General features: G+C 43.7%; 1 protein-coding gene across 5 annotated transcripts in view; it reads left to right on the top strand.

The window, feature by feature from the left end:
• Positions 1–1,431: 1,431 nt before the first annotated feature.
• The window catches only part of BMPER (BMP binding endothelial regulator), a 258,092-nt gene continuing 234,223 nt past the window's right edge, over positions 1,432–25,300 (top strand). Inside the window, exons 1-2 of one of the 5 annotated variants that reach the window (XM_086692840.1) lie at positions 1,432–1,552; positions 5,358–5,443. In XM_086692840.1, the coding sequence (XP_086548966.1) occupies positions 5,429–5,443 (15 nt within the window). In that variant the 5' untranslated portion in view covers positions 1,432–1,552; positions 5,358–5,428. Of the gene's footprint in view, positions 1,553–3,035; positions 4,320–5,357; positions 5,444–25,300 lie in introns of those variants that run through there. The other 4 variants (XM_086692859.1, XM_086692849.1, XM_025929717.2 and 1 more) reach the window with 4 other exon arrangements.

Raw genomic sequence — 25,300 nt, 5'->3', positions numbered from 1 at the left:
GTTTTTATTTATTTACTTATTTTTTTTCATCTGGTGGTTTCAAAGAAGAATTAGGCACTTACTCCATGGTAAACTTTATATTGCTCATCAGGGGTGGACTCTTTAAGTGCTGCTGGTAGATTCCTCATGATTTCCCAGGTTTCCCACAGCTCCTGCCCTACCAACAAATAGAGCCAACTGGGTGGCTGCTCCCCATTCTCTATCAACCACGTGACTCCTGGCTGTTACTCTCTGCTCTTGCCAGATTGCGCTTCCCCTACTAAAGCTTCCCCTTTTTTCAAGGCTCAGCTCCTGTGCCCCTTCCTCCAGGAAGCTCAATTTCTTCTTTCTTTAAACTTCCACAGCAGGGCCTGTTATCGCCTCCTTTTACACAGTCATGCCCCTTGATCTGTGGTTTCGCTCTCTGCAGGTTCAGTTGCCAGTGGTCCAATTGAGATCCTGAAGCAGATGATCCCTCCTTCTGACGAATCATCAGATGGTCAGTAGTTGCCTAACTTAAGTCATGAAGCCTGCGTCATTCACCTAGCTTCATCTCATCGCATAGGTGTTTTATCAGCCCGCCTCAGCAAAAGAAGGGTGCATATAGTACCATAAGATATTGAGAGAGAGCATATTCACAGAATGCTATGAGAGTATACTGTTATAATTGTCTGATTTTATTATTAGTTATGGTTAATCTCTTACTGTGCCTAATGTAAATTAAACTTTATCATAGTGTGTGTAGGAAAAAACATAGTATATATAGGGTTTAGTACTATCTGTGCTTTTAGGCACCCACTGAGAGTCTGCAGACAAGGGGCAACTTCCACATTCATTCCTACCTTGTACTGCCTTCATTTACAAACATGCTTTATCTCCTTCACTAGATGGTAAACTCCTTAGGAGCACCACCCCTTATCCTTATCAAGTCTAAAAGGCGTAGCCTGATGTCTTTTATAAAGCAAAACCTTCACACATTTATGGAATACTTTCGGCCCTCCCTAGTGGTTGGTATCACTATCCCTTTACCCTGCTGCCTTTTTGATGGATCTGTTTGTTTCTATTTTTAGGATGCTGGTTGATACCATCTCTTTGGCTAAATTATATATTAGTTGGATTTTTCACTGCAACTTCAGTATCACAGTTTTGCAAGAGATGAGGAGAATTTCTCCTACCACAGGCCTGATTTCCTTTTGGTAAGATTAGGTGATATATTTTATTGTAAAGAGGACGAGACAGCACTTTATCTGAGAATGGAATGGGTCATGAGTTAAGCAATAGTCTTTGAGCCCCATTACCTCCTTTCCTTGAAAAATGCTATAAACAAAGCCAAACATTCATTGTCTTCTTTCGATTTCCCTCAAGAGCATTTTGGGATTTGGGTGGTACCACCGTTTGTTTTAATTGTGAAAGCAGATTTTATGTGTCATTCAATGAGGCCTTCTTTTCTTTCTTTTTGGACCCTGGAATATCTCAGCTTTGTGTAGATAGAGAACAACTGGCAGCTGATAGACCTTCACTTGAAGGGGTAGCAGCAGCAGCAGCAGCAATGAATGTGTGCAGGAACATTCTGGTAAGTCCTTTGGGGAGTCGGATGCTTTGGGGAGTAGGGTTTGCCAAAGGCTTCTGTACATCTTTCACATTCGTAAACTTCCAGACAGATGAAAATGTTTTTCAGGTGGTTTTTGGATTTGTACCTACAGAGAGGGTTTCAATGCATCCCAAATCACCACGCCCCTTGTTAGACAAAGGCCACACACACCTAGATTCCATCATGAAGAATTTCGTCATGCAAACCTTTGAGGGTGTGTGGCTGGTGCCAGAGAAGGCACATCAGAGCAACTCACAGGCCTTCTTCAAATTTCCTCTGGTTCCTTAATATGTGTTTATCCAAATCCACTGCTTAAGTCTGCAGCAATAAAAGGTCTCTCAGTCTCCCCATTATTCTGTTTTTCCCTAGTTAAGTTGTGATTAACATCTTTTTCTAAAAACCCCATGCAGAGAGAATCTTTTTAGATTGAGAAGATAGTGGTTTCAACGGATTGTGCTTATCTAGTAATAAAAGTTTTTATTTTATTTTTTAATCAGTCACTATGAATTGGGAGGTAAGATTGGGTTTGGAGGGTTTTTGTTTCTTACAGTTTCCCTCTTTATGGTTAAATACGTTAAACACATTCTGATTTTCAAGAAGCTGCCTGGCCACGGCCGGTTTTTTGGTGAGGGAGGGGGGACCCCCAAAAGAGCCACACATCATCTTTCTTTTCTTTTAACTTTTATACTAAAAACCTGTTTTGAGAGGGAAATGGAGCGTGCTAGGCTAATGACAGCTCTCCCTTCCCTTATTTTTTCCCTGTCGGAGCAGTGTGCTCCAATCAGCTCCTTGATGTGCGGGACGTGGGCAATGCTGCATTAAAAACATGAAAACACATCAACAGCACCCCTCACTCCCGCCCCAAGCGCGGAGGGGATAAGATGGAACTAGACTAAATGTATTAGCAAACAGACTAATTCATTTTCAAAGATTTGGTTTCTGGGGCTGCAGACAACCCACTTCGCCGGGAGACTAAGTGCGTCCCGCTAAGAAAAGTGCTTGGCTAGGCAAAGATTGTCTTGGGGATCCTCCCAGGCGGGTCTGCCAGGAGGACGGGCGCGCGGGACCCGGTTTCCATTCTTGGGGAGAGGAAGCCGGCAACCCACGGTGAACTCCGAAGCCAGCTGATTATCAGCTTCCAGCCCAAGCTAAATGTGCCCTAAATCCCACCCCGCGCCTTCACAATTTGGTTACAAAAATTCTCCATTGCAACCCCTCTTTGAGCAGAGGCTGGGTGCTACTGCTTGGGCAGGAGGCCGCGATTCGGGCGGAGGTATCCGCGGGGCGTGCCGGACTCGCCGACACCCAGGGCTGCAGAGGCGAGAAGGGCGCCGCGAGGCTGCGGCGGCGACAGAGCTGCGAGCTGCGGAGTCCCCGGTGGCGCCCCCCGCCAGAGATAAGCCGCCCGGCGCGTCCCTCCCTCTTTCGCGGCTGAATGAATGATTAGTCAAACGGCACCTCCCCGCCCCTGTGCGCCAGAGGTTGGAAGGGAGGAGTCTTGGAGCGACTGTTCTTTTTTAAGGGCGAAAAGCGTTCGCCTCTGTGCTTTTATTAATCGACCTTGCCTGTCGTTTCAACTTCTGTCCTCCCTAATGTCACCACGAGCAGACACTTAAGCACTGAACACTGATGTCGGAGGTGCCTCGCCCCTGTGTCCGCTCAGCCCGGCAGTCCACTGCCGCGCCCCCGCCAGAGGGAAGCAAAGCCGGGAGTGAAAAGTTGCTGGGCCCCTCCTGCGCCCCGTTTGTCGCTCCTTCCCAAAGCTGGGGCACCTGGGAGACAGCAGGGTGGTGAGGCGCCCCTTCGCCCCATTTTCTGCTCTCTCATAAGGTTGGGGCACCCGGGCGTGAGCAGAAGCGGTGTGGCATTCCCCGTTAAGGGAGGGTTTCCCCGGGAAAGGGAGGAGGCACCGAGCGCGCCGGGCCGTGGAGACACGCCTGCCCGGCTCGGATCCGCGACCCGGGGCCGGCGGCCTCCCTGGAGGGGCTGGGGAGCGGGCTGGACGCCCGGCTGAGACGTGTCCGGGGCGCGGGGTTCCTGCACCCGGGCGCCCCCAGCGGGTTCCGGGAGGCGGCCGGTGCGCCCCCGTCTTGGGCACGGGAGCGTGCGCGCGCGCCGGCCGGACGGAGAGCCGGCGGGGCCGGCGGGAGGTGGGGAGTGCATGAGTGGAAGACGCGGCTGCGGCGGCAGCGCCCGGGGCAGTAGCTGCAGCCCGGGCGGCGGCGGCGGCGGCGGCGGCGGAGCGGTGGTGCGCAGTCGGCAGCGCAGCCTCTCCTCTCGGCCTATCTCCGGCTGCTCCGCCGTCCCCTCCTCCCGGCCCCATCTCTGGCGTAGGGGGGCCGACGACTAAGCCACTGTGAGCAACTCCCTAAAAAAAAAGAAAAAAAAAAAAAACCGCATTGGAGGAGCCTGGCCGCAGGACCCCTCCTCCCTGGCGCCCCTCACCCCTCGCTTCCCCCCCCCCCCCGAGCCCCCCCTCCCGGGCGCCCGCCTCCCTCCTTCGCGGACTGTCTCCCGACTCGCCGGCTGAGAGCCCTTTTTGACTGCGAGCGGCGGTAGCGGAGCAGAGGCGGCGGCGCGGGACCTGCAGTCGCCCGGGATTCCCTCCAGGTGACGATGCTCTGGTTCTCCGGCGTCAGGGCTCTGGCTGAGCGTCCCTGCCGGCGCTCGCCCGGGATTACCTGCTGCGTCTTGCTGCTGCTCAATTGCTCGGGGGTCCCCATGTCTCTGGCTTCCTCCTTCTTGACAGGTAGGGGAGGGGGCGGGAGGGACCGGCCCTCCCGGACGCAGGCTTGGTACCTGGGAGCCGAGGCACTGTCTCGCCCGGGAGACCGGAGGGTGGGGAGCGAGCACCTTGGCGCCTGCCACTCGCTGGCCGGTGGGGATGAAGCGAAGCCCGCCGTGTTAAGGGGTGGGAAGGCAGTGAGTAGGTTAAGGGGTGGAGGACTGAGAAGCTGTTAGCATCAAGAGAAATTCTATTGGAATTTGAGAAATTTCTTTATTTTTATTGTTTGCCCCAACCCTTGTTTTGATCTCTTCCCTTCATGTACGTATCAAGGAAAAACATTTGCGCCGTTTTCCACATACCCTTCTTTCTCACTCTACAAGGTTCCGACATAGCTTCTGTGTAAGGAGTGCTTTTTAAAACACTGGCACTCCAGACTTTGAATTTAAAGAAACTGTCATATTTTAAAAGGGTAATACCAGCGGGATATAATAATGATGTGCTTTCAGGCAGGTGAAGACCTCAGCTACTATTCTGAAGGACATACTTTACTGACACCTGGTGCAGAAAAGAAAATATTGAGTCCGTTTCTAAGAGAGGAGGAAAGAAGATTGTTTCAAAAAGTGATTTAAACTCAAGATTATATGAGGCAGATTCATAGAAAGGCCTGTTCATTGCCACAGTCCTGAATTTTGTTCTGCCCTAATGTCCACTTTGATTTTTTTTTTTTTTTTGCGCATATGGGGATATGTGTTTAGTTGAAATACCTTCATCAAGGAGGAGGAGTATTAAAGAGTCAGTGAAATACTTGGATTTGTACTTAAGTCATCTGAGAGCAGAAAATCTGTTTATATATGACAGGCTTTTTTTTTTTTTTTAAATCTCAAATAAAATTATTTAAAATAATTATTTCTGGGGGGATTTGGTTTTGTTGAGTTTGATAATTTAAAACTCATTAGAGATTTCTGAATCTGGGTAGTTGCTTCAAAAAGGATTAGGGTAAAATTTTAAATGTTTGCAATAATGCCATTCAGTGAGATTGAATTTTCCCCTTCACTTCAGGTTCTGTTGCGAAATGTGAAAATGAAGGTGAAGTCCTCCAGATCCCATTCATCACAGACAACCCTTGTATAATGTGTGTCTGCTTGGTAAGTATGGAGATCAGGTAATGTGAAGCCCATTGCTCCATTAGAGAAGGTGAATCCATTAAATGTAATAATATAACCAGATCTTAAAAATGGTTTTTAGTCATTACAGAACTGCACATAGCTGGCAAATTGAATTCAGTTGGATTTCTTTGGGATTCTTATTTTTGACATCATCCTTATAGAAATAAAATTAAGATGGGCTTTGTGAGGCATCGTCTCAGTGATAAAATTACCGTTGGCACTGTCTGTTCCCGGAATGGCTGTTGCCACCAAATCATAGGTGCCACCACACTTTCTGCCTTGATTCTGTCATCTTAGTGGGAAGATGAGATAACCTTTAAGTGTAAAAGTCGGGGATAAGATATCCCTGACAAGAGGAAAGAGAGGTGACAGTCACAGAGAACAAACATGAGGATGAGGTGTAATCTTGGATTTCTTTGCCTGTGATACCCTAAGATCTCCAGAACAGTCTTTATATTTCTGATCTGGGAGCATGAGTCAGAAAGGACATTCTATCCTTAACAGAGAATGACACTTGGCCATCAGCTGCTTCGTTAACACTGGCAGTGGCTAATAGACTAAAAAAACATTTGTTTCCATTTATTTTGGTTTAATACTTAATGATAAGATCTAATGAGTAACCACATGGGGGAGATTAAGTTATATGAACACAAATTTCTGAGATGAAATATAGACTCACAAAGAGCAACATATTTGCTGGACAGTGTTTTACATGCCAATCACTTTTGGCAAAACTTGGTTAAGAACTACACATCACAAAACCCTGTTGGAAAAACATTAAGGCAGTCAAATGCAAAGCCCAAAAGTGATAGATGACTGCTAGTTAACAGATCAACATGCTGTATGGAACCGTAGAAGGGATTCTTCTCAATTTAGGTGAAAGCCAAGCCATCTGGGTTTAAACTACCCAAACTTTCTCATGACAAGGGATGAGGTCAATGTTGCAAAATGATAAATGAGTGAAGGTGAATGTCTGTATCAAATGATTATCAGGTTCTGAAGACTAAGGGAATCAACAGAAACAGAGGTAAAAATACATTACATTTGCTGAGATGGTAAATGTTGTTACCTTAATAAAAGAGAGCCAGGAAAGGGGCTCTTTAGATTTTGTTTACCAGTTGCCGAGTCAGTTAGTGATCCTTGACTAAATGACCTGTTGAAGTTTTGCATTTAAATTTTGTCTCCATTGTATATTTACAAATGTAGTGGGGGGTGGAGGGTGGGTTGGGGGAGTGATAACCTTCCCTTTTCACTGATCTTATCTGTATAAAATGAGTAAATTATTTTATCTTAATCTCTTAAGATTTTAGGGGACATTACTGAATAACATTTAAATGTGCTCGGAGCTCCACATGTGAAAATAGTGTTTTTCTCTTTGGCAGTGTTACTACTTATAAAGTTTAAATATACAGTTTGCAAACTGTTCCCGAATAACATTATGAAAAATTCTACACAGAGCAATCCCCCTTTTCAGTATTCTCGTTAGGGTGGAAAATAGTGCTTTTCTTTGAGAGCACAGCCTTACTGAAAATAAGAGAGTTGTTAGAATCCTGCTGTTTTGAAGCTAAAAGAATGAATCAGAAGAGAAAAGAAGCCTCAGTTGGGATTCGAGTGGGAATGATTATTTATTCTAAAAAGTATTGATTAAGCTCCGAAGGATAGCAAGTTCATTTATATCTTCAACATTTGAAGGTATCTCCCTTGAGTGAGAGCTGTTAGATATCCTTTTATAAACACGTGAAGTCCTGACTCTGGCAATCCCATTCACTTGTTATTCATAAGATGTCTTGAGCTCCTTCAGGAACTGAAAGGTTCGGTGATACGTTCTCCCGACCTTTGCAGAGGTTTAGGATTATGGGACCCAAGCTGTCATAGTCGGTGCTTCCAAACATTTGTAATGACTTGATAAAATTGAGAAGGAATAGATGGATGGCCACTTCTCTATTTGTGTATGTTCTTGTAAGTTTCTGAGGGATCTACTGCAGTCCTTGGATTTCAAAGCACCCCAGACTGCAGTGAGGCTGGTTGGCATTGTATACTTAGGTTGGAAGGTAGCCATTTTTAGCAGAGAGATAATATCAGTAACAGCAACATTTACGAAACACTTTATTTGTTGGCACTTACCTAAGCCCGCATTATTTAATTTAGCCATCACAAAAGTCCTTTGAGACCTTTTACTACCCCCATTTTACAGGCAACGAAACTGAGGCTAAAGAGTCTTGTGGCTTGTGAAGTTCATATTGTAGTAGATAGAGCTGGAATTCGCTCTCGGTTTCATCTGCCTCTAGGGCAGCTACCTATAATCAAGTGGAACAGGCTATTTGCTTAATTAAAGGTGTGAAAAAGCAAGGAAAAAATACGAAGATTGTTGAATCATTTTACTTCTCGGTGCTGCTTGAGTTATTTTGTTTTTTTCTTTTGAGTCTTTTTGGAGTTCAGTTAGCTAACATTTGTTAATCACATTATATGAAAGGAAAATCTCGTTATGATTTCAGCTGACCTGCAGGGAGCTTTAGTTGTGAGCCGGTTTTATGTATGTACATTAAGAGGGTATGTAATAGTCAAAACTGTACTTTGGATAAAGAAAATAGTCATATTTAGTTTGTGTTGGTCCAGCCTTTTGGCAGAAAGGTACCTAAAGCTGAGCACAAGTTCATATCTTATTTCATAACATGTAGAAAAAAAAAAAAAAAAAGGCTAACCTCAACGTATGCTTAAAAAAGACGTAAAATGTTACAGTTGGGAGGAAGTAGGTGGCATGAAGTCCTGTATGTAATTACAGTGTAAAAGCCTGAAAAACCCCACAAAATCAACTTGGCCTGATTTAAACCTTTAAGCTCCGAAATGTTTTAAAGTGGAATGAGCTCATTTCTGTGGGAATTTTGAGGATGACAGCGGGCACGGTGGCCACGGCAAGCAGAACTGAATAATCGTATTCTCATTTATCCTCGTCTGCTTCGGCCCAGCATCTTGCCAGAATCCGCTGTGATCCAAGAATAACCTGTCTGTTACTGGTGATGGATATAGTTTTAAAGTGTAGGAGTCAGAAAAGCTTCAGTTCATCTATTCAAGGGGAAGGTGAAAGTTGGACCACTGTCATGAAATTGAGGGAATCCGGTAGGCAGTTTAGATCAAAGATGCCAGTGCTCCATTGTTTAGTCAGAAAGCAAAGCGTGGCTTTCCTCCGCCTTAAAAAACGGGCTTTTATGGGGCTGAGGAAGGAAGGCTCAGACTCACTGCTGTTTTGTATGATTTTTTTCCCCCTGCTTGCTGGAATTTTTTTTTTTTTCCCCAGAATGCCTAGGAAAACACATTGGTGCCTTTCCTGAAGTACAGCTGATAAGAGCCAGCCATGCTCAGATAATGAATCTAAAACAATTCTCTGGATCTTTCGGGCATCACCACGTCCACCAAGTGTGACTTAGAGGTGGCCCTCCTACTTCTTGTCCCTTTTCCACCTAAGTGTCACATAGAAGGAAATGGCACCAGCCAATGAGTTCGGCCCAGTACTGGAAACCTGAGAAAACTTTGGAGGCCGGGACTCAGAAAACCAGAAGTCAGTCAGAGCTTAGTTTGGCATACGTTTTGTTCAGCAAAAAACATTATTCTGAGGTTTAAATTTCCTCTTTTAAATCCGGAGGTGCAATGTAGAAATGGACCCTCTGCTCATAAAAAGCAACGTGAAATTTGGTGTTACAAGAAGCGGGCTCCACCTGTCTTAGAGTCAACCAAGTGGTGAGAACAGGGGAGACTTTGTCTGCTGTCTTCTACCTTTTAATCACAAGAGTTCTCTGTCACCAAAGTAGTAGCTACCAGCATCTTCGGTTCTCTGGGATGCCTTATCTCCATAACATCCTCATGGTTTTTTTTTTTTATTGTTGAAATTAACTGGCTAGAGAAGAGATATCTATTATCTGAGCAAGTGTGAGGCACATGTTGAGCATGAGAGAGATAATGTTACATCAGGATTTCATTTGTGTGTGTCTGTGTGTGTGTGTGAGAGAGAGAGACAGAGAGACAGAGAGACAGAACTGGGGGTGGGGAGAGAGAGAAAGGAAATATGAAGTAGTCCAGATGTGTTCAGAGAGATACTGCCCTTAGTATATGCACATATACATAGATTTGCCTAAGTTTTTGAAAATTGTTTCGTGTCACATTTATCACAGGTGTTTCGAGCACTTTGGATGCTCACTAAGGAAGTGATCAGGATTTGTTTGTTTTCCGTTTAGAAGGTGTTGTGATCAATTGCCTTTCCATAGAACAATGTATTCAATAGAACAGTTTTAAGGGAAGTAACTTATTTCTAGCATTGTGCTAGCATAGTACTACCTCTGAAGCAATTATTTCTACCCATGCTTTACTGAGGCTAAGAGAAGCAGAGCAAATGTCCTGAGGTTACATAGTTACTAAGAGTCAGAACTGGGATGTGAAGCCAGTTTCGTCTCCACTAAACCAATTTGCTCTTACTACTTTTTTACTTTTTCTTTGTTTACTATTTAAAGACATCTTTAAGTACTTCCAAGAGCTTCAAAGAGTTATTTCAACCGCTGTGAAGCTGACATAGGCTCTCTTCAGGGGTGGTTCAAGTGATTTTGGTCTGGAATTTGGAAGACCCTTTCAAAGGAAGACCTGCAATGCAGTGAGCTTTTTTGTCTGGCATTGCATCATATTTTGGCAAAGAGCTTTGAATCTGGCATCAGATGGGCTTGGGTTCAAATCTAGGCTCTGTCTCTAACTGGTGGTGAACCTGGGAAGGCTATCTTACATTTCCAAGGCTTGGTTTCCTTATCTGGAGAGTGGGACGAATGTCAATACCAAGCTCAGAGATCTGCTGTGAGAATCAAGTGAACAACAGCATTTAAGGCTTAGCCCTGGGTTTGGCATCCAGCGAGCTCTCTAGAATGATTCATTGTTGTTGTTGTTGATGATGACGTTATTGTTTAAATTCTTATTTCCTCACATGGAATAGGATGCAAAGTTTCATCAGAAAAGGGGAAAAAAAAATAGAAGCAGCATGGGGATAATGATGCCAAGCCCACCCATCACTATGAATGAACGGGGCTAAGTCAGGAACATTTGTGGGGTTTTCTATCCCTCCAGACTTGGACTGGGCCGATCTAGGCTGCTTCCTTATTGGTCCAGTGGTCTGTGAGCCCTGGTATAAGTTTTCCCCTTGCTCTCCATTAAACACTAAAAAAACTTTCCATGGAAGAGGGGCCTCGTTTTTCTGCAGAGTATTTACATCTCTATGCCTGTGGGGTCACCTTCACTTGTACTTTTATTGGCAGAGGGATAGAGTTGGGACTCAGGAGCGCTGTAATTCTGGAAAAACTGCCTAGTGGTCTGGCAACATGGGGATTTTCCTGGCCCGCCTCGTGGAAGTCTCTCAACCCCGTTCCAGACCTGAGTGGGTTTTTGCCGCCCGTTTAGTCGTGTGCTCCCCTACCTCATTCCCATCTCGTCCACATCCCATTTTAACCATAGTCTCTGGTCTTTCAACTGCGCATCAACAGTAAACTGTGTTTTAAGTCTAGGAAATAATGCTGAAGAAGGAGAGCCCTTCTGTAGACTGGGGTACAGCTATGGCGAAGGCAGGAGAATCAGAAAAGCCAGGCAAGGCAAAACAATGGAAAAAAAGGTCCGTTCATAAAAAACTTGTTGAACAAATAAAGGATATCACTTTTTCGCACCCTCTTCTGTGGCACTTCTGTCCAGCTGATGGTATATTGACTCTTTTGTGATAAAAAGAATACGAATAACACCACCTTTCACGGTACCGGGAGGTCAAGTGTGCTTGTTGAACTTAGTTAAGATCAGCAAATGAGCTGAGTGTGTATTTTAAGACCTCTCGATTCCCAGTTCTAATTCTATAAAACAGTATTCAAAGCACTAGGGATAGCAGGTTATAATTTCAATAATATTATTCTTTCTTCCTTCTCTCCACACTTCATTCTCCCCTTCCATTTTATTTTATTATTTTTAGCCTTTTCTGTGTTTGAAGCATTGTGTTGGTTGGGCACCTTGGGGAGGCAAAGACCAATAGGACAGACCCTTGCCCACAGTCTAATGGGGGAGAAAGACACATGCATAAATAAGTTCCACAGGAGTGACAGAAAAGCACTATAATAGACGTGAACCCGAGCTGGGGCAGCTGTAATTGAAATCTGACTGGACTATCTGGGACCTCGATGGGTAGAGGAAAGCTTGTTGTGGCAAGGCATTGTTGAAGGAAAGGCACAGAGGAGTGTGTGCCTGGGAATCGTGGAAATGGCAGAGTCCTGAGGGCCTGAAGCTCTGATAGAAGCTGAAGCTAGAAAGCCTGGTGGGAACCAGCCAGGGGAGAACCTTGAGGGCAATAATAAGGAGATCAGTTTCACTCATGTAATTGGGGGGTAGGGGGTGGGATTTCTATATTGGTGCAGCCACATGACACAGTAAGATGTGTTTTTTATAAATGCCTCTAGGAGCTTTTGTGGGGATGTTTCCAGCGTGGCAGGGCTGGAGTTTGGACAGCAGACTCTAGGGATCTGTTGTGGTCAGTCGAGAGCAAGCAGCCTGGAGTAGAAGGGGCAGTGAGAATGGAAGAAGATGTTGGGGTAAACCAACGTCGCTTGTTCTTCTGAATTTCTTTAACAACCTTCCAGTTCTACAATATGTGGATTAAAAGACTCCAAGCCACGCCCAGCAAGACAGTAATAAAATACAGTGTCATTAAAGTGGCATGAAATGCTATGGTGTCTCTGTAGCAGTCACTTTGCTAATCACTTACTGTCTTGAGAGCAGGGTGCAGTCACCTGAATGGAATAGTGTGCTTCCCAGAGCTTACTTTCAAAATTCCATTTTTGCTCTATCCTGTTGCTTGACCCGTTTGGCAAATTACTACATCTGGTAGATATTACCATGATAGTATCTACTGTCAGTGGTAGCACAAATTTCAGGCAATAATCAAAATTGGGTAGCTCACCTTAAAAAAAGTGCACCAGTGTGCTGAGACCCCAAGACTTGCAGAGGAAGTTTAGAGCTCATGTTGCTAGCACTTGGCAGTAAAACATAAATGGGGGGTGGGGTGAATTAAAGGGAATTTTGAGAGTTCTAGTCAGTGGCATAGACCATGTAGAAGAGAAGAGATTACTGACATGGGTGCATGTCTTGAGTTTAGACCTGATGAGTTGGCCTGGATATGGATTTTCCAAGTGGAAAAGCCCAGTAGGCTCAGAAGAGAAATCCGGACCAGAGAACAGCAATTCTACATTGAATTCTACATTGAACAGCTGTCTACATTGAAATACACTTCAAAACTTTGGTAATAAATTATTTGTATACGCTGAGCTTTCCATAAAGGGGCCTATAAGAGTAATTAGAAGAAGGGTCATATTTAAGAGAAAGGTAGGCAAGGGATACAAGAGCGCTGATGCATAGGGGCACTTGTACCCCAATGTTTATAGCAGCACTTTCAACAATAGCCAAATTATGGAAAGAGCCTAAATGCCCATCAACTGATGAATGATAAAGAAATTGTGGTTTATGTACACAATGGAATACTACGTGGCAATGAGAAAGAATGAAATATGGCCTTTGTAGCAATGTGGATGGAACTGGAGAATGTTATGCTAAGTGAAGTAAGTCATACAGAGAAAGACAGATACCATATGTTTTCACTCTTATGTGGATCCTGAGAAACGTAACAGAAGACCATGGGGAAGGGAAAAAAAAAAAAAAAAAAAAAAGATTAGAGAGGGAGGGAGCCAAAACATAAGAGACTCTTAAAAACTGAGAACAAACTGAAGGTTGATGGGGGGTGGGAGGGAGGACAGGATGGGTGATGGGCACTGAGGAGGGTACCTGTTGGGATGAGCACTGGGTGTTGTATGGAAACCAATTTGACAGTAAATTTCATATTAAAAAAAAAAAAATAAGAGAAGGGTAGAGAAGTGTAGAAACCCATGGCAGAGACTGAGTAGTTATAGAAGAAGGAGCAGAGCCAGCAAAGTGCAGGCCAAGGCAGAAGAGGTTTAAAGAACAGAAAGACCAGGGGTATTAAATTTTGCAATGTTAGTCTGAAGATTCTAGGAGAATATCGAAGAAAGACCTTTCTCATCATCTTACCGAACTATTTGAAACAGTCAGTGATGGTGCGCACCTCTCTGGTACCTGTTGCACATTTCACATGGAATCGAATTCATCATGGATGGAATTTGGTGGAACCCCATTTGATAGAAATCCAAAGCTAAGATTGCTGTAGCGATTCTGAAAATTTACTGCAAAAATCACAAATTTTCCAAACTTTGATTTGGAAAGATCTTAGCAAAAGTGTTAAATACCACAAGAAATTTTAAAAGGTACCAAAACAAAACTAATTTCGTGGATAAAAGTAATATACTTTTCCAAACATTTTTGGAATGTTTCTATAGTTAAGGGCAAAATGGACAAGACCACACTGAGGCTTTTTTTTTTTTTTTTCTTTTTTTTTAATGAGTAAGAGCAACAATATAAAAGAGGCTGGCTAATATAAAATCTTACCATTATGAACTTTCAAGTTTGCTCTATTAAACTGTTAATGGTGCTTTAAAAATATTATGATATAATTTAATCCCTAAGCTAGGTCTTCAGGAAAAATATTTTCTTTCTTCCCTGAATTTTCAATATCTGCTTTGTCATTGAAGTATAGCTGTGGAGTGGCGGCCCTGGTGTCTGAAATCCCGGGTTCAAGTCTCACGGGGGCCACCTGGTAGCTGTGCATCACTAAGCAGGTGACTTGTACTCTCTGAGCCTTAGTCATGAGTTCTGGGCAAATCGCAATGGTCTGTGTACCCAGCAGCTTCATCTCTAAAGAGGAATAATAACGCAGGCCCGAATCTGTTGACTGGAGCCATTATCTGAGGTGATACGTGTGGGTTAGACGTACTGATGTTTGTGAAAGGCCTTTGCATAACAGTGTGAATGGAATTATTAAGGGTAAGAACCTGAATAGAAGAAAGTGAAGTGTGTGCCATAAACCAGCTTTTAGCAGATGATTTAATGCGTATATTTTTTTAAGAACAATAGTGTAGGGATTCCTAAGTCTACTCCTACTGTTGGCTTGTAAGACTTTGTGTGAGTTGCCTAATTTTCTGTGTCTCTTTGTGTTCATCATAGGGCCTTGGTCAGAACTGTGGGCTAAAACATGTAAAGTTCTTAAAACAGGGTTTGGAATATGGTAAGCACCTCCAAAATGATACTGCCACTATCTAAGTGCTGTGCAGTCACTCCCTCTACAGTGCTTTTAAGAAGCGATTAAATGGACTGTTTTTATTTCATTATTTTTTAGTTTTTAATCTTAATTTATTTTGAAAGAGAGAGAGAGGGAGAGGGAGAGAGAGAATCTTAAGCAGGCCCCATGCCCGGCGCAGGGCCTGAAGATGCGGGGCTCCATCTGCCAACTGTGAGATCATGACCTGAGCTGAAATAAATCAAAAGTTGGACGCTCACCCAGCTGAGCACCCCAGGCGCCCCTTTATTTAAATTTTTGTCTACACTTATGTAATATGTTTACTGTGAATTACTGTCAGGTAGACAGTGGAACTTCAATAGAGGTGACTGCTATCTTTTCTGATAAAAGATGGAAAATGCTGGTTGTATTCGGGGCTTAGGAAGACGAGTTGCTTCTCTGTTTTTCATCTTCAAAAGTTCACCTCCTTGATTGGTGCCCGTCTACAGACAACTAATCACAATGTGGCCTTCACGGTGAGGCCTAGTTGTCCTTTTTCGACACTTGCCGTTGAGTCAGGAGGTGGCAGGTGGGAGGCAAAAATGTAAACTTAATTACTGAGTGGACCCTCTGAGCCTGGCACTCCTGAGTCCCCTCCAATTGAGAGTGTGACTCTGACCAAGCATAGTCACTCATGCATGCCCGTGGTGGGGGGCCTCATCCTTTACAGGCTAATCCCAGATTCACTGATATGACTGGATTTGACACGTGGGCCCTACAAATCCACGCGGCTTTGTAGTTTGCAGCCAGTGGTCCCATCAACTCCGTGGACCGTGCTTGTTGTCTTCTCTTCAACAGCATGCTCTGTGTTGTAGTGCGGTTACCTGGGTGAATTTATGTCTTAGGAGATGAAGTCTGCAAGTCTAAGAACCTTGTCCAGTCATCTCTGCAAGCCCCATAGCTTCAGCGAGAGGTCCGCAACCTTGGGACTTAAGTAGGAGTCAGGCTGGAGTTTCCTGTTTATAGTTTGGGTTGTTAACACTTGGGCTAGTTCCCCCCCACCCCCAAGAATGGAACTCCAAGTTCCAGAACATGATTCTCCCAGAGAGTTTGTCACAGAAGGTCAGCCCTCTCTATAAAAGACATCCTAAATAATCATTACAAAAACACACTTTTCCCTTTGAAAGAATGTACTCACATTTGAAAATTTAGAGTCCTATAGACATTAAGACCTGCTTTTCTTTGTGACAAAAGGAACATTCTCTCTTATAGAAATATCCTGCTGTCAAAGGCAGCAATGTGTGTGACAATACAGGAGGTGTGAGAGGGAAGGATCTGGGATTATCTCACTCCTGCTCTCAAAAGTCACAATGAAAAATGCTTCCCCCATCCTTGTAGCTGCTGGTCTGGGTCATTTCCTCCCCTTTTAGTGAGGCTGGAGCTCCGAAACCCTGACACAAGCCCTAATGTTTATATTGGGTTTTGGATGTTAGCTCCCTTGGCTTCTGGGAGCTGACTCTGTTGAAAATTATGTTTTTCTTTTAAGGACAAAGGCCTTATTGTACGTACATGTTGTGTAGTGTAATGAGGTTTTTTTTTTTTTTTTTTTTCTTTTTTTAAATGTTAGGTAATGGGTGGTACTAACCCAGATCTGCCAAATGAGAAGTTCAAAGGTAGGTCTGTAACCTGAATGGCAGTTAGAAGGTTTCACGCAGGTAACTTAACAAGAGAAAATGAGGGGGCGGGACAAGTGACATCTTCACTGACCACAGTGTGTGCCCCAAACGCCCGCCTTTGATGGAATAACCATAAAATCACTCTGGGAAAGGGCCTGCAGCCTGAGTGATGGTACCCCAGAGACACTTCAAAGAGAATGATAGAGATAATAATAAAAATAATAGAGATAACAGCCATTCCATTTGACTTAAAAAAACAGGCATTTCCCAAATAACTCTTGTATTCTTGGTCAGCTAAATGGATTTTGGCTAGATGGTTCTTCATGGCTGCCTAGGCCATCAGGCCTAGGCTGAGCGTCTTATTTTTCAAGCCTGTGTGGTGGGCCTTTTTGGTTGTGTTGCTTGGTCCTTTTCATCTGGGGGTGACCTCAGGAAACTATTCCGAGAGAGCCTGGGCCTGGACCACAGAAAAAAAGGCATGAAAACCAGAAGGCCAAAGCTGTTCTTGTATTTCTTTGGGCCTCGGTGAGAAGCATTTTTGGCATCTTTATCTTAATTCTTTTCCTCTTTCTCTGTAAACATCGCTTTTTTTTTTTAAAACCTATCTTTCCTAGGTTCCTCTTTGAGAAATCTGTGGACCCCAGCAATGGCATTAAGATTCCTTTAACCCCTCACTGCTTTCTTTTTAGCGAGCAAAGTAATGACATCTGCATTCTTTTTCGTATTTATTCTTAGAGCTTCTTACTGGAAAAAACCGGAATGGGGTGGGCGGGGGGGGGGGGGGGGGGGAATTCCTTTTCTATTTCATTTTCTCCTTAAGCAGAACTATTTGAGGGGAGATATGACAGTTGCTCCCTCTTGGGTCAGATGCACCTGCATTGTGTCTGTGGTCTGTGGTGCTTGAAGCTTCTGCCTCCGGGAAAGCCTTGCTGTGCCGAATTTGACTGCTTCATTCCATCCCTTTACCTTTCAGAAATTCACAAATCCTAGAGGCCCTCACAGCCTGCTGGCTGTCTCCTGCCTTGTGGATTTATAGTATAAAAGCAGTAGCATCAAGACATCTCACATAGCAGTGTTTCTTGGTCTCGGTGGGGATACTATTTTCCTGAATGAGAGGACGTGAAAGATTAATCAGATATTCTCCCACTCGAGAGCGGCTGCGTACCTGTGTTCATGCTCCTTGGGGGGAATGGGGGCTATTGGAATTGCAATTGCGATGTGGTGATTTCCTGTTTTCAAGCACATGTGAAACGGTGGTTCCGTGCCCAGTGGGACCCACCAGAGGTTGGCTCACAGTCCCATTAGCACATAGGTGAGCACTGGGATGGAAATTCCTTTTCCCCTAAGAGGGAATTTGGGGAAGAGCTGAATGGCTGGGATGGGGGCAAGAATGTGCCATTTTTTCCAAGTCTTATTAGTCCAGGGATGGTTTCTGTTGGAGGAAGTAGCCCTTCTTCCTCCTTACTGGGATGTGCTGGGAATGTATATACCAGAGAGCAGTGGCTTCCTTTTTGTTGTGAATGCTTGTGTGTGTGCATGTAGGGGAATAGTTGGGATTTATTAAAAAAAAAAAAAATATATATATATATATATATATATATATGTATGTGTGTGTGTATACATATATATATGTGTGTGTGTGTATATACATATATATATATTTGTTTTATATAAAGCATACACTGGACAAGGGCAAAGAGAAACTTGCTTAAAGTAATTTACACACTATTTGGTCAAGTTACAGACATACAGTGTTCTCAGATTTTGGTGTTTGATTGAAGCATATGAAAATTTTGATCCTTGGTGTTGACCTTCAGAAACAGCAATTTTTGTGGTTCAACATAATATATACTTTGAACATCTTAAGGCTTTTTCACTGGAGATAGTTACCCTGACAGGTTATTGCAATATATCTTAATAACGCAGCCTTTAAATTAAGGGTGAATTTATACTGGGTTCATAAACTAAACATAAAATGTGATGGTATAGTGAAACTAACACCTCTCAATCTCTGAACCCCCAGCTCTGAATTAATGGCTCTTGTGTACATCCTCAGATCCCTTCTGATGGTGGTAGGGGTAGAAAGAGAAGCAGTATTCATTTACCTTAGTACCAGTGAGAGGGAATACATGGTATTCCCTGAAGGAGGAAAATGATTGATGGTCATTAAACTCAGCACATATTTATTGAGCATTTATGTTAATAATGGCCTGAGGCACTATGAGATTGGAAAAACACTTTTTAAAAAAAATGAACAAAAAATTATATTATGTTCCAGATGGTTTTGAAGTTAGATGTCTTATATTGCTCTGGAGTTCTTTGAAAATTGATGAACTTCTGCTAGCCATGGGTATTAACTCTTGGTTGGAATATTTGATTAATCAGAACAAATTATTATTCCTTGACTGTGGTAGGTTATACACACACACACACACACACACACACACACACACACACATAATATGTATGTATGTATTTAATATAATATTTAGATAATGGATCTAGTTTGCAGACTATTTTCTATTACTAGAGTCTAAAAGAGAGGTGTGAATGTGGGATTGAACCCGTGGTCATGTGCAGGTGGGCGAGGCCCTTCAAGTGGAGTTTGGGCACTGGTGACAAGGAACAGACGATTGTATTTCCCATGGCTAGTGGCCTTTCCCTCTTCCTGGCCCCCCACCCCCCACCCCCCCACTTCCAAACGGCTACTGGTCTTATCTCACACTGACAAGTCAGTGGTAAGGATTTTGCCTTTGGCTCTCAGTTTGTAATATGCATAAGAACCACGAGGAAGCTTGTTGAAAATGCAGACTCAGAGATCCTCCAGAGATTCTGAGGGTCTGGTGGGGACCAGAGAGTCTCTATTTTTAATAAACTCTTCCAGTGACTCTATGCAAGGGCCAATTTTTGAAAAACTCTTCCCAGCTGAGGTTAACGGAAAGGGAGGGATGTATAAATATAAACATAAATATAGGTAAATCCCCCAATGAAACAACACATTAAACAGGGGATAGGTACAATTGAAGTTCTCTTTTTGGTACAAAGCTTAACAATAGGTCATCTCTCATTTACAGAATATTATTTTTCTGGGCCTTTCACGCAGTCATCTTGCACGCTAATGGTATTTGCTGAAGTGCCTCTTTTTCTCTTCATGTCCTTTCATCTCTCTTTTTTTTTAATTTTTTCATGTTTTATTTTATTTTTGACACAGAGAGAGAGCACCTGAGCAGGGAAGGGGTAGAGAGAGAGGGGGAGACACAGAATCCAAAGCAGGCTCCAGGCTCTGAGCTGTCAGCCCAGAGCCTGATGCGGGGCTCGAACCCATGAACTGTGAGATCATGACCTGAGTCGAAGTGGGACGCTTTACTGACTGAGCCACCCAGGCACCCCATGTCCTTTCATCTCTTAAGCCTCCTTTGTCACCCAATCAAAATGAGTCATTTGTTCTTTGAAGACTTATGTTGGTCACTTGTATTATAACCCTTACTCCTGCCTACCCTGAAGTTTTATTAATTCTTTTCATGGCTGTCTCTCCTGCTGGACTTCAAGCTTCTTTGGGGCAGGAATAGTGTCTGACTTCTCACTCCCACTCAAAGCATCTAGAATGGCACCTCTTAACAACTGTTTTATGAATAAATACTGTGTTCGTAAATTGGGGGGGGGGGGGTAGCCTGATCTTCATTTTCCTCAAAGCCAGACTTCATTTCTGAGGTAGCGCAGGTTTTCTCAAGAAACCTATTTCCTAGGTGAGATAATTAAGGCCCAGAAAAGTGAAGCAAGACAAAGCTCACTCTGCAAATGAGCGAGAGTTGGGACTGTGATTCAAGGACGGGAATCCTGGGCCATCCCGGGTAGACTCCATAGAGTTATCAATCAGAGAATGTTTCCTGACCACAAGGATTGAGAAAGCACCCCGAGGGGGTGAGTGAGACCCAGCAAATAACTTCCCCAAGGATTAGGTTTTTAACAGTCCTTGTGGTCCAGTTAGGTAGAGCCCTGACTGGCGCCTTTGGGTGGGGCAGGCTGACCCTCTGGGCTGCTGCCAGCCCTTTTGTGTGATGGATTCTCACAGGGACACACTCTGTTTTCTGTGGTCTCTCTGTGATGGGCAGCAGCTGCACGAAGAAGCTGATGTGACGTATGTTTGTTGCTTCTTCAACATGAGCCAACTAGATGTAGCAATTTGACAAAACAGCCAGGGTTTTCGGACTGATTTGCTGGAATCCTGCAGCATCTGGAGGAAACAGGCAATCGATTAAGAGCTGAGGGCCAGGTGAGGTGGGGTTTAGAGACGCCCCAGCCCTTCCATTCCCAAACCTCCATAATAGAAGCTGTTTCCTTCTGCTAACAATTTCCATCCAGCAGGTACCTTCCTCATCCAGAACAGAACTATTCTGGGAAATTTTAGTTCTTTTCTCTCTCTTTATGCCACTCCATTTCTGCCCACATTTTCCTTTCCTTAATCAGGGAGAATGTAAAGTCAAGATGTTGCCTTCACATTCTGGTCATGTTGCTAAACTATTTCCCATACTTTTAATGGGAATCCTTAAAAAATTTTTTTTCTTTTTAAATTGGCCTGACAGTCCATTGTTCCAGGGTTTCACCTTTATCATCTCCATCTTTATTATTTTTTACCATGTTATTTTCTCTCTCTGTTATTAGCTCAGCATTTCCATGATGTCACCACTCCTCAAGTTTTCTGCCTTGTTTTTCTCAGTTTCAGTTTCTAATTCTTGGTTTCAGCCTGATAATGAAATGTACAAACAAAATTACAGTGGGGTGGTTGTTCCTCCTACACTCAACACCATGGCGGCCAAACATCTGAGGGATGGAGTGTCCAGCGGGGAGCTCTCTGGCATAGGTGGAGTTGGAAGAGCTGGTGGAAGGCCAGAAGGTAGGCCATTTGCTATAAGGATTAAGGAGTCAAGAAAAGGATAGCTAGGAAGAACGAAAGGGCTAGCTTAGAGCAGTGCCGAGTGCCCAGGTGGGAGTTGAGTAAATATTTTCCGCTAATGGTGATGGGCTGATACAATTTGGCCTGGTGGAGAGAATGCCCAGGGGAACTTTAACAGCCTTCCAATATGTGGGAAGGAAATTCTTTGTTGAAAGGACAGAGAGGAGTACACATCCCAAAGTTGCAACATATCTTTAGCTCTAGCTTCTCCGCTGGCCTCTCTGCCTCTTGCTTACTTCCAGAGTGAGCCCCAAAGTGGTTGTGGGGTGTTGGCTTCCCTGTTTCTTGGCCAGTGGCTGCCTGTGAGTGCAGGCCTCTTCCCTAGATCCCTCTATCCTAGTTACCCTGCTGTAGATGAGATCACCCTCTCAGCCTAGAGCCACATTTGCTGGGATCAGAAATTGAAAGCAGGGTCTGACTGTGGACTCTATTCATCTCAGGGTTTTGGCTCTAGGTCTTAGTATAACCAAGAAGGAAAATTCTAAATAAAGGATTCCCCCCTTTTTCTTTCCATTACTCCTAAGGGTTAATATTCTCTGCCTCCTGCACTCTTCCTTAATACTCAACTAGCCTTTGGTTACTAGGCTCTGGTGGGTCTGAGCCTTGTTGGTTGGCGATATTGGTCCTAGAATTTTCCCCTGGCATTCTCGGCTCTTCTAGCGAGTCAGAATTTTCCTAAACTGCATCTATTCCCTCAGCGATGTAGCTTGGCAGGCACGCTGTTTATTAGCAATAGGGGCAAGGAGCGCCCAGCAGTGGCCAAGACAACATCTCTGTGAGCCTCAACTGACAGAGACAGTTCCATCCTGAAGTTTCTGGGTCCCTAGGTATCTGGCATGGTGGCAGGTGCTGAGAGAAGGTGACCTCTGGTGGTCACTAGATTAATGTGAAAATCTGAGCCAGTGATTTTGTACAGGTGTGTGTGTGTGTGTGTGTGTGTGTGTGTGTGTAAGTAACACTTATGCGTATAGTATTCTCTTAGCACTTGTATGATGGATTTATAAGAATTTTGTTTCTTTGGCTATTCTTTCTTAGCCCTTTTTTGTTTTTGCTGGGCCTTTCATCTCTTCTTAAACATTAGAAATTGGAGGGCCCCAAGATCCAATCAAGATACTTTCTATGTTTACATTTTTTTCTAGGTGACCTCATAGAGATTCATGGCTTAAAACCCATCCATACACTGGAAGTTCCCACATTTATGGTCCCAGCTCTCTCACCCTTCAAGTGCAGACTCCTATCCAAGTGTGCACATGGATGTCCCGGAAACATCTCCAAGTTAAAATGGCCCAGACAGAGATCTTTCTCCCACCTGTCCCCCAAATCTAGTCTTTTCCAGCCAGCAGGGTCTGCTACATTGCTGCATTTTCTCAGGCCGTCAGCCCTGGGGGTTTTGATTCTTCTTTCTCTTCCAGCCTATGTGCAGTCTATTAGCAAATCTTGACAGCAAATCCTTGAAAATATATCTGAGAATTTCTGACTACCTCCACGATCATTTTTGCCTCTGGACAATATATTATCAACCAGTGACCATTTAAAAGTACATATCCAATTATTTCACTTATTTATGAAAATCCCTCCGGTCGTTCTCATCTCACTCACAGCACAGTCTGAAATATAACTGTGGTCTGCGAGGCCCTACATGATCTGGCTCCTGATGCCGCCTCTGGCCTTCTCTCCCCATCAGAGCCATCCTTGGCTCCCAGCACACGTGATACCCAGCACCCCCTCAGCAAGGGTATTTGTTCTCTCTGGAACACACTTATCCAATATATTACGTATTCTCATCCCCTCACTCTGGTCTCTGAGTAAAAATGTTCCCTTATCGAGGGTCTTTCTCTCCCCAGTACACATCGTCCTTCTGTGCCCTTGTCCTGCTTCATTGTTTCCAAAGTCCTTGTCAGTGCCTGTTATCAGGCAGATATTTGCTTCCTGTATGTCTCCCAATTAGAATATCAGCGCCGTGAGGATGTGGGCTCTGCCCTTCACGCTGTACCCCCAGGGCCTGAGACAGTGCTGGCCCGGGACAGTGATTATCTGTTGGATAAATGAGTATCTGCTATTTGTGTTTAATTTTTTGATTCAATAATTTGAAGATCTAGCTAATTCCAACCACCAAAATTAAATTATGAAATTTGATTTCTACTGTAAATCTGCTTTTTCTGTATGATAACTTGCCTTTTTCAGAGTTCACATTACATTGTGTATCAAATCTGATAGAAGGAAATTGTACAAATACACCAAAAGATGGAAAGTTGTGTCCCATGAACAATAACATAATCAGACTAAGATATATATAATAAGCAATGATAATTATAAAACAAAATTTTTCCTATAGAAAACTATTTTTTAAAATATATATTACTGCTTATACTTGGTAGCATTGTAAGTATTGGTTTCGGTATTTAAATCAAAATTCAATATGTTGGTATTTTACATTTTGCCTAAAACATTTTATAGATGCAAGACCAGCCAAGTGTGTTAAATCTTAAAATTTCCTAGAGCAAGAATAATGTGGCACACAATATTTTCCCATGATATGCATAAAACAGACAGTTCCAGGGCTCACAATGCTGAGCCATGTTGCTGCACGTAAGTTGGAGTGTGCTGGGATGTCCTCGTCAAAGGAGATTCCTTTTGTGGGTTGTCACATCCCAAGGTGCTGACATATGTCGGTCAAATTCTGTCTCAGTGAGATAACTGTGTAACAAAACTTTTTAGTCTCCTTCAGTGGCCCACATAGTAGCTAAGGAACCAAGATGAGTTGGATGATCTCAGGGAGATTGTGGCAGTGGACTTTGGTTGAAACTGACCTTTGCCTCCTCTGAACTCATGGACAGCACCATGGGCCACTCGTGTTGCAACATATGAGGTGCTTTTGCTGTGTTCATGCTCTGGTCCCTCTCCCTCTTGGACTGTAAGCTCTTCTAGGGCAGAAGATGTATCTGATTCATATTTTCTGTTCCCAGCAAAACCTGGCACAGTGCCTGGATGACAGCAGGGGCTCAAAAAATATTTATTAACCAGACTCACAGATTTTTGGTCAGATAGTTTTGACTTCTGCAGTGCAAATGTTTAACCCACAGAAAAACCCAGGTTTATAACAAAGATGTCACATTTCCTAAAGGCCATTTGTTTTCTGCTGACAGTTTTATCTTATTTTAGATGTTAAAGACTTCAATAAGCTGTTTTATGGTGAAACTCTTTTAAAAATCAACTATTAAGGGTAATAATCAGGGTTGGCCCTTTGTTTTTAAAAATGGGTCATGGGGCACCTGGGTGGTTCAGTCGGTTAAGCTTCCAACTTCGGCTCAGGTCATGATCTCATGGTTTGTGAGTTCAAGCCCCGCGTCGGGCTCTGTGCTGACAGCACGTAGCCTGCTTTGGATTCTCTGTCTCTGTCTCTGTCTCTCTCTCTCTCTCTCTCTCTCTCTCTCTGCCCCTCCCTGCTTGTTCTTTCTCTCTCTCAAAAATAAAAACAAACAGTAAAAAGGGCACATGTGGTGAATCCCTTTAGCAGCAAGTTTATGTAATGTTTGGTGGGTACCTAGTCATTTCTTTGTAACACCTTAATCTGGTATGGATTATATACAAAATTTACATTTGTTGATTGTTTGATGAGTTTGAAAATGAAAGCTTGTGGATTAAAATTACATTCTAAACCTATGAAATAAATCTGTGGCTTCTTCAGTGCTTTCTGACATCTGCATGTGGCCCTTGGGAAAGTCTTGGTGAAGGGAACATGCTGCTAATGGCCCTGGTGAATGAGTCAGACCAACCCTAGCTCACAGAATTGCCTTCATATGGGAAGTCTGGAGCTGGCTTTTCCAGTTTCAGCCAGCTAGAGGGCCCCTGCTTCCCCTTGCTCTCCTGCCTGATGCTCCTCAGGCTAACTGGACCCTGTCTGCAGTCAGTATGGATGGGAAGACGATCCGGGAGCAGGGATCTTTCCAGCATCTAATGCCTCACACTGCCTTTACCGTTATTCAGAGGGAGGACAGTAGGAATCAGCTCTACAGCCT

The sequence above is a fragment of the Puma concolor genome, chromosome A2, assembly GCF_028749965.1.
Source record: "Puma concolor isolate L17-30 chromosome A2, mPumCon1.1.hap2, whole genome shotgun sequence".
Classification (NCBI taxonomy): Eukaryota; Metazoa; Chordata; class Mammalia; order Carnivora; family Felidae; genus Puma; species Puma concolor.
Note: the sequence above shows the minus strand (reverse complement) of the source record. Positions and strands in the feature narration are given on the sequence as shown.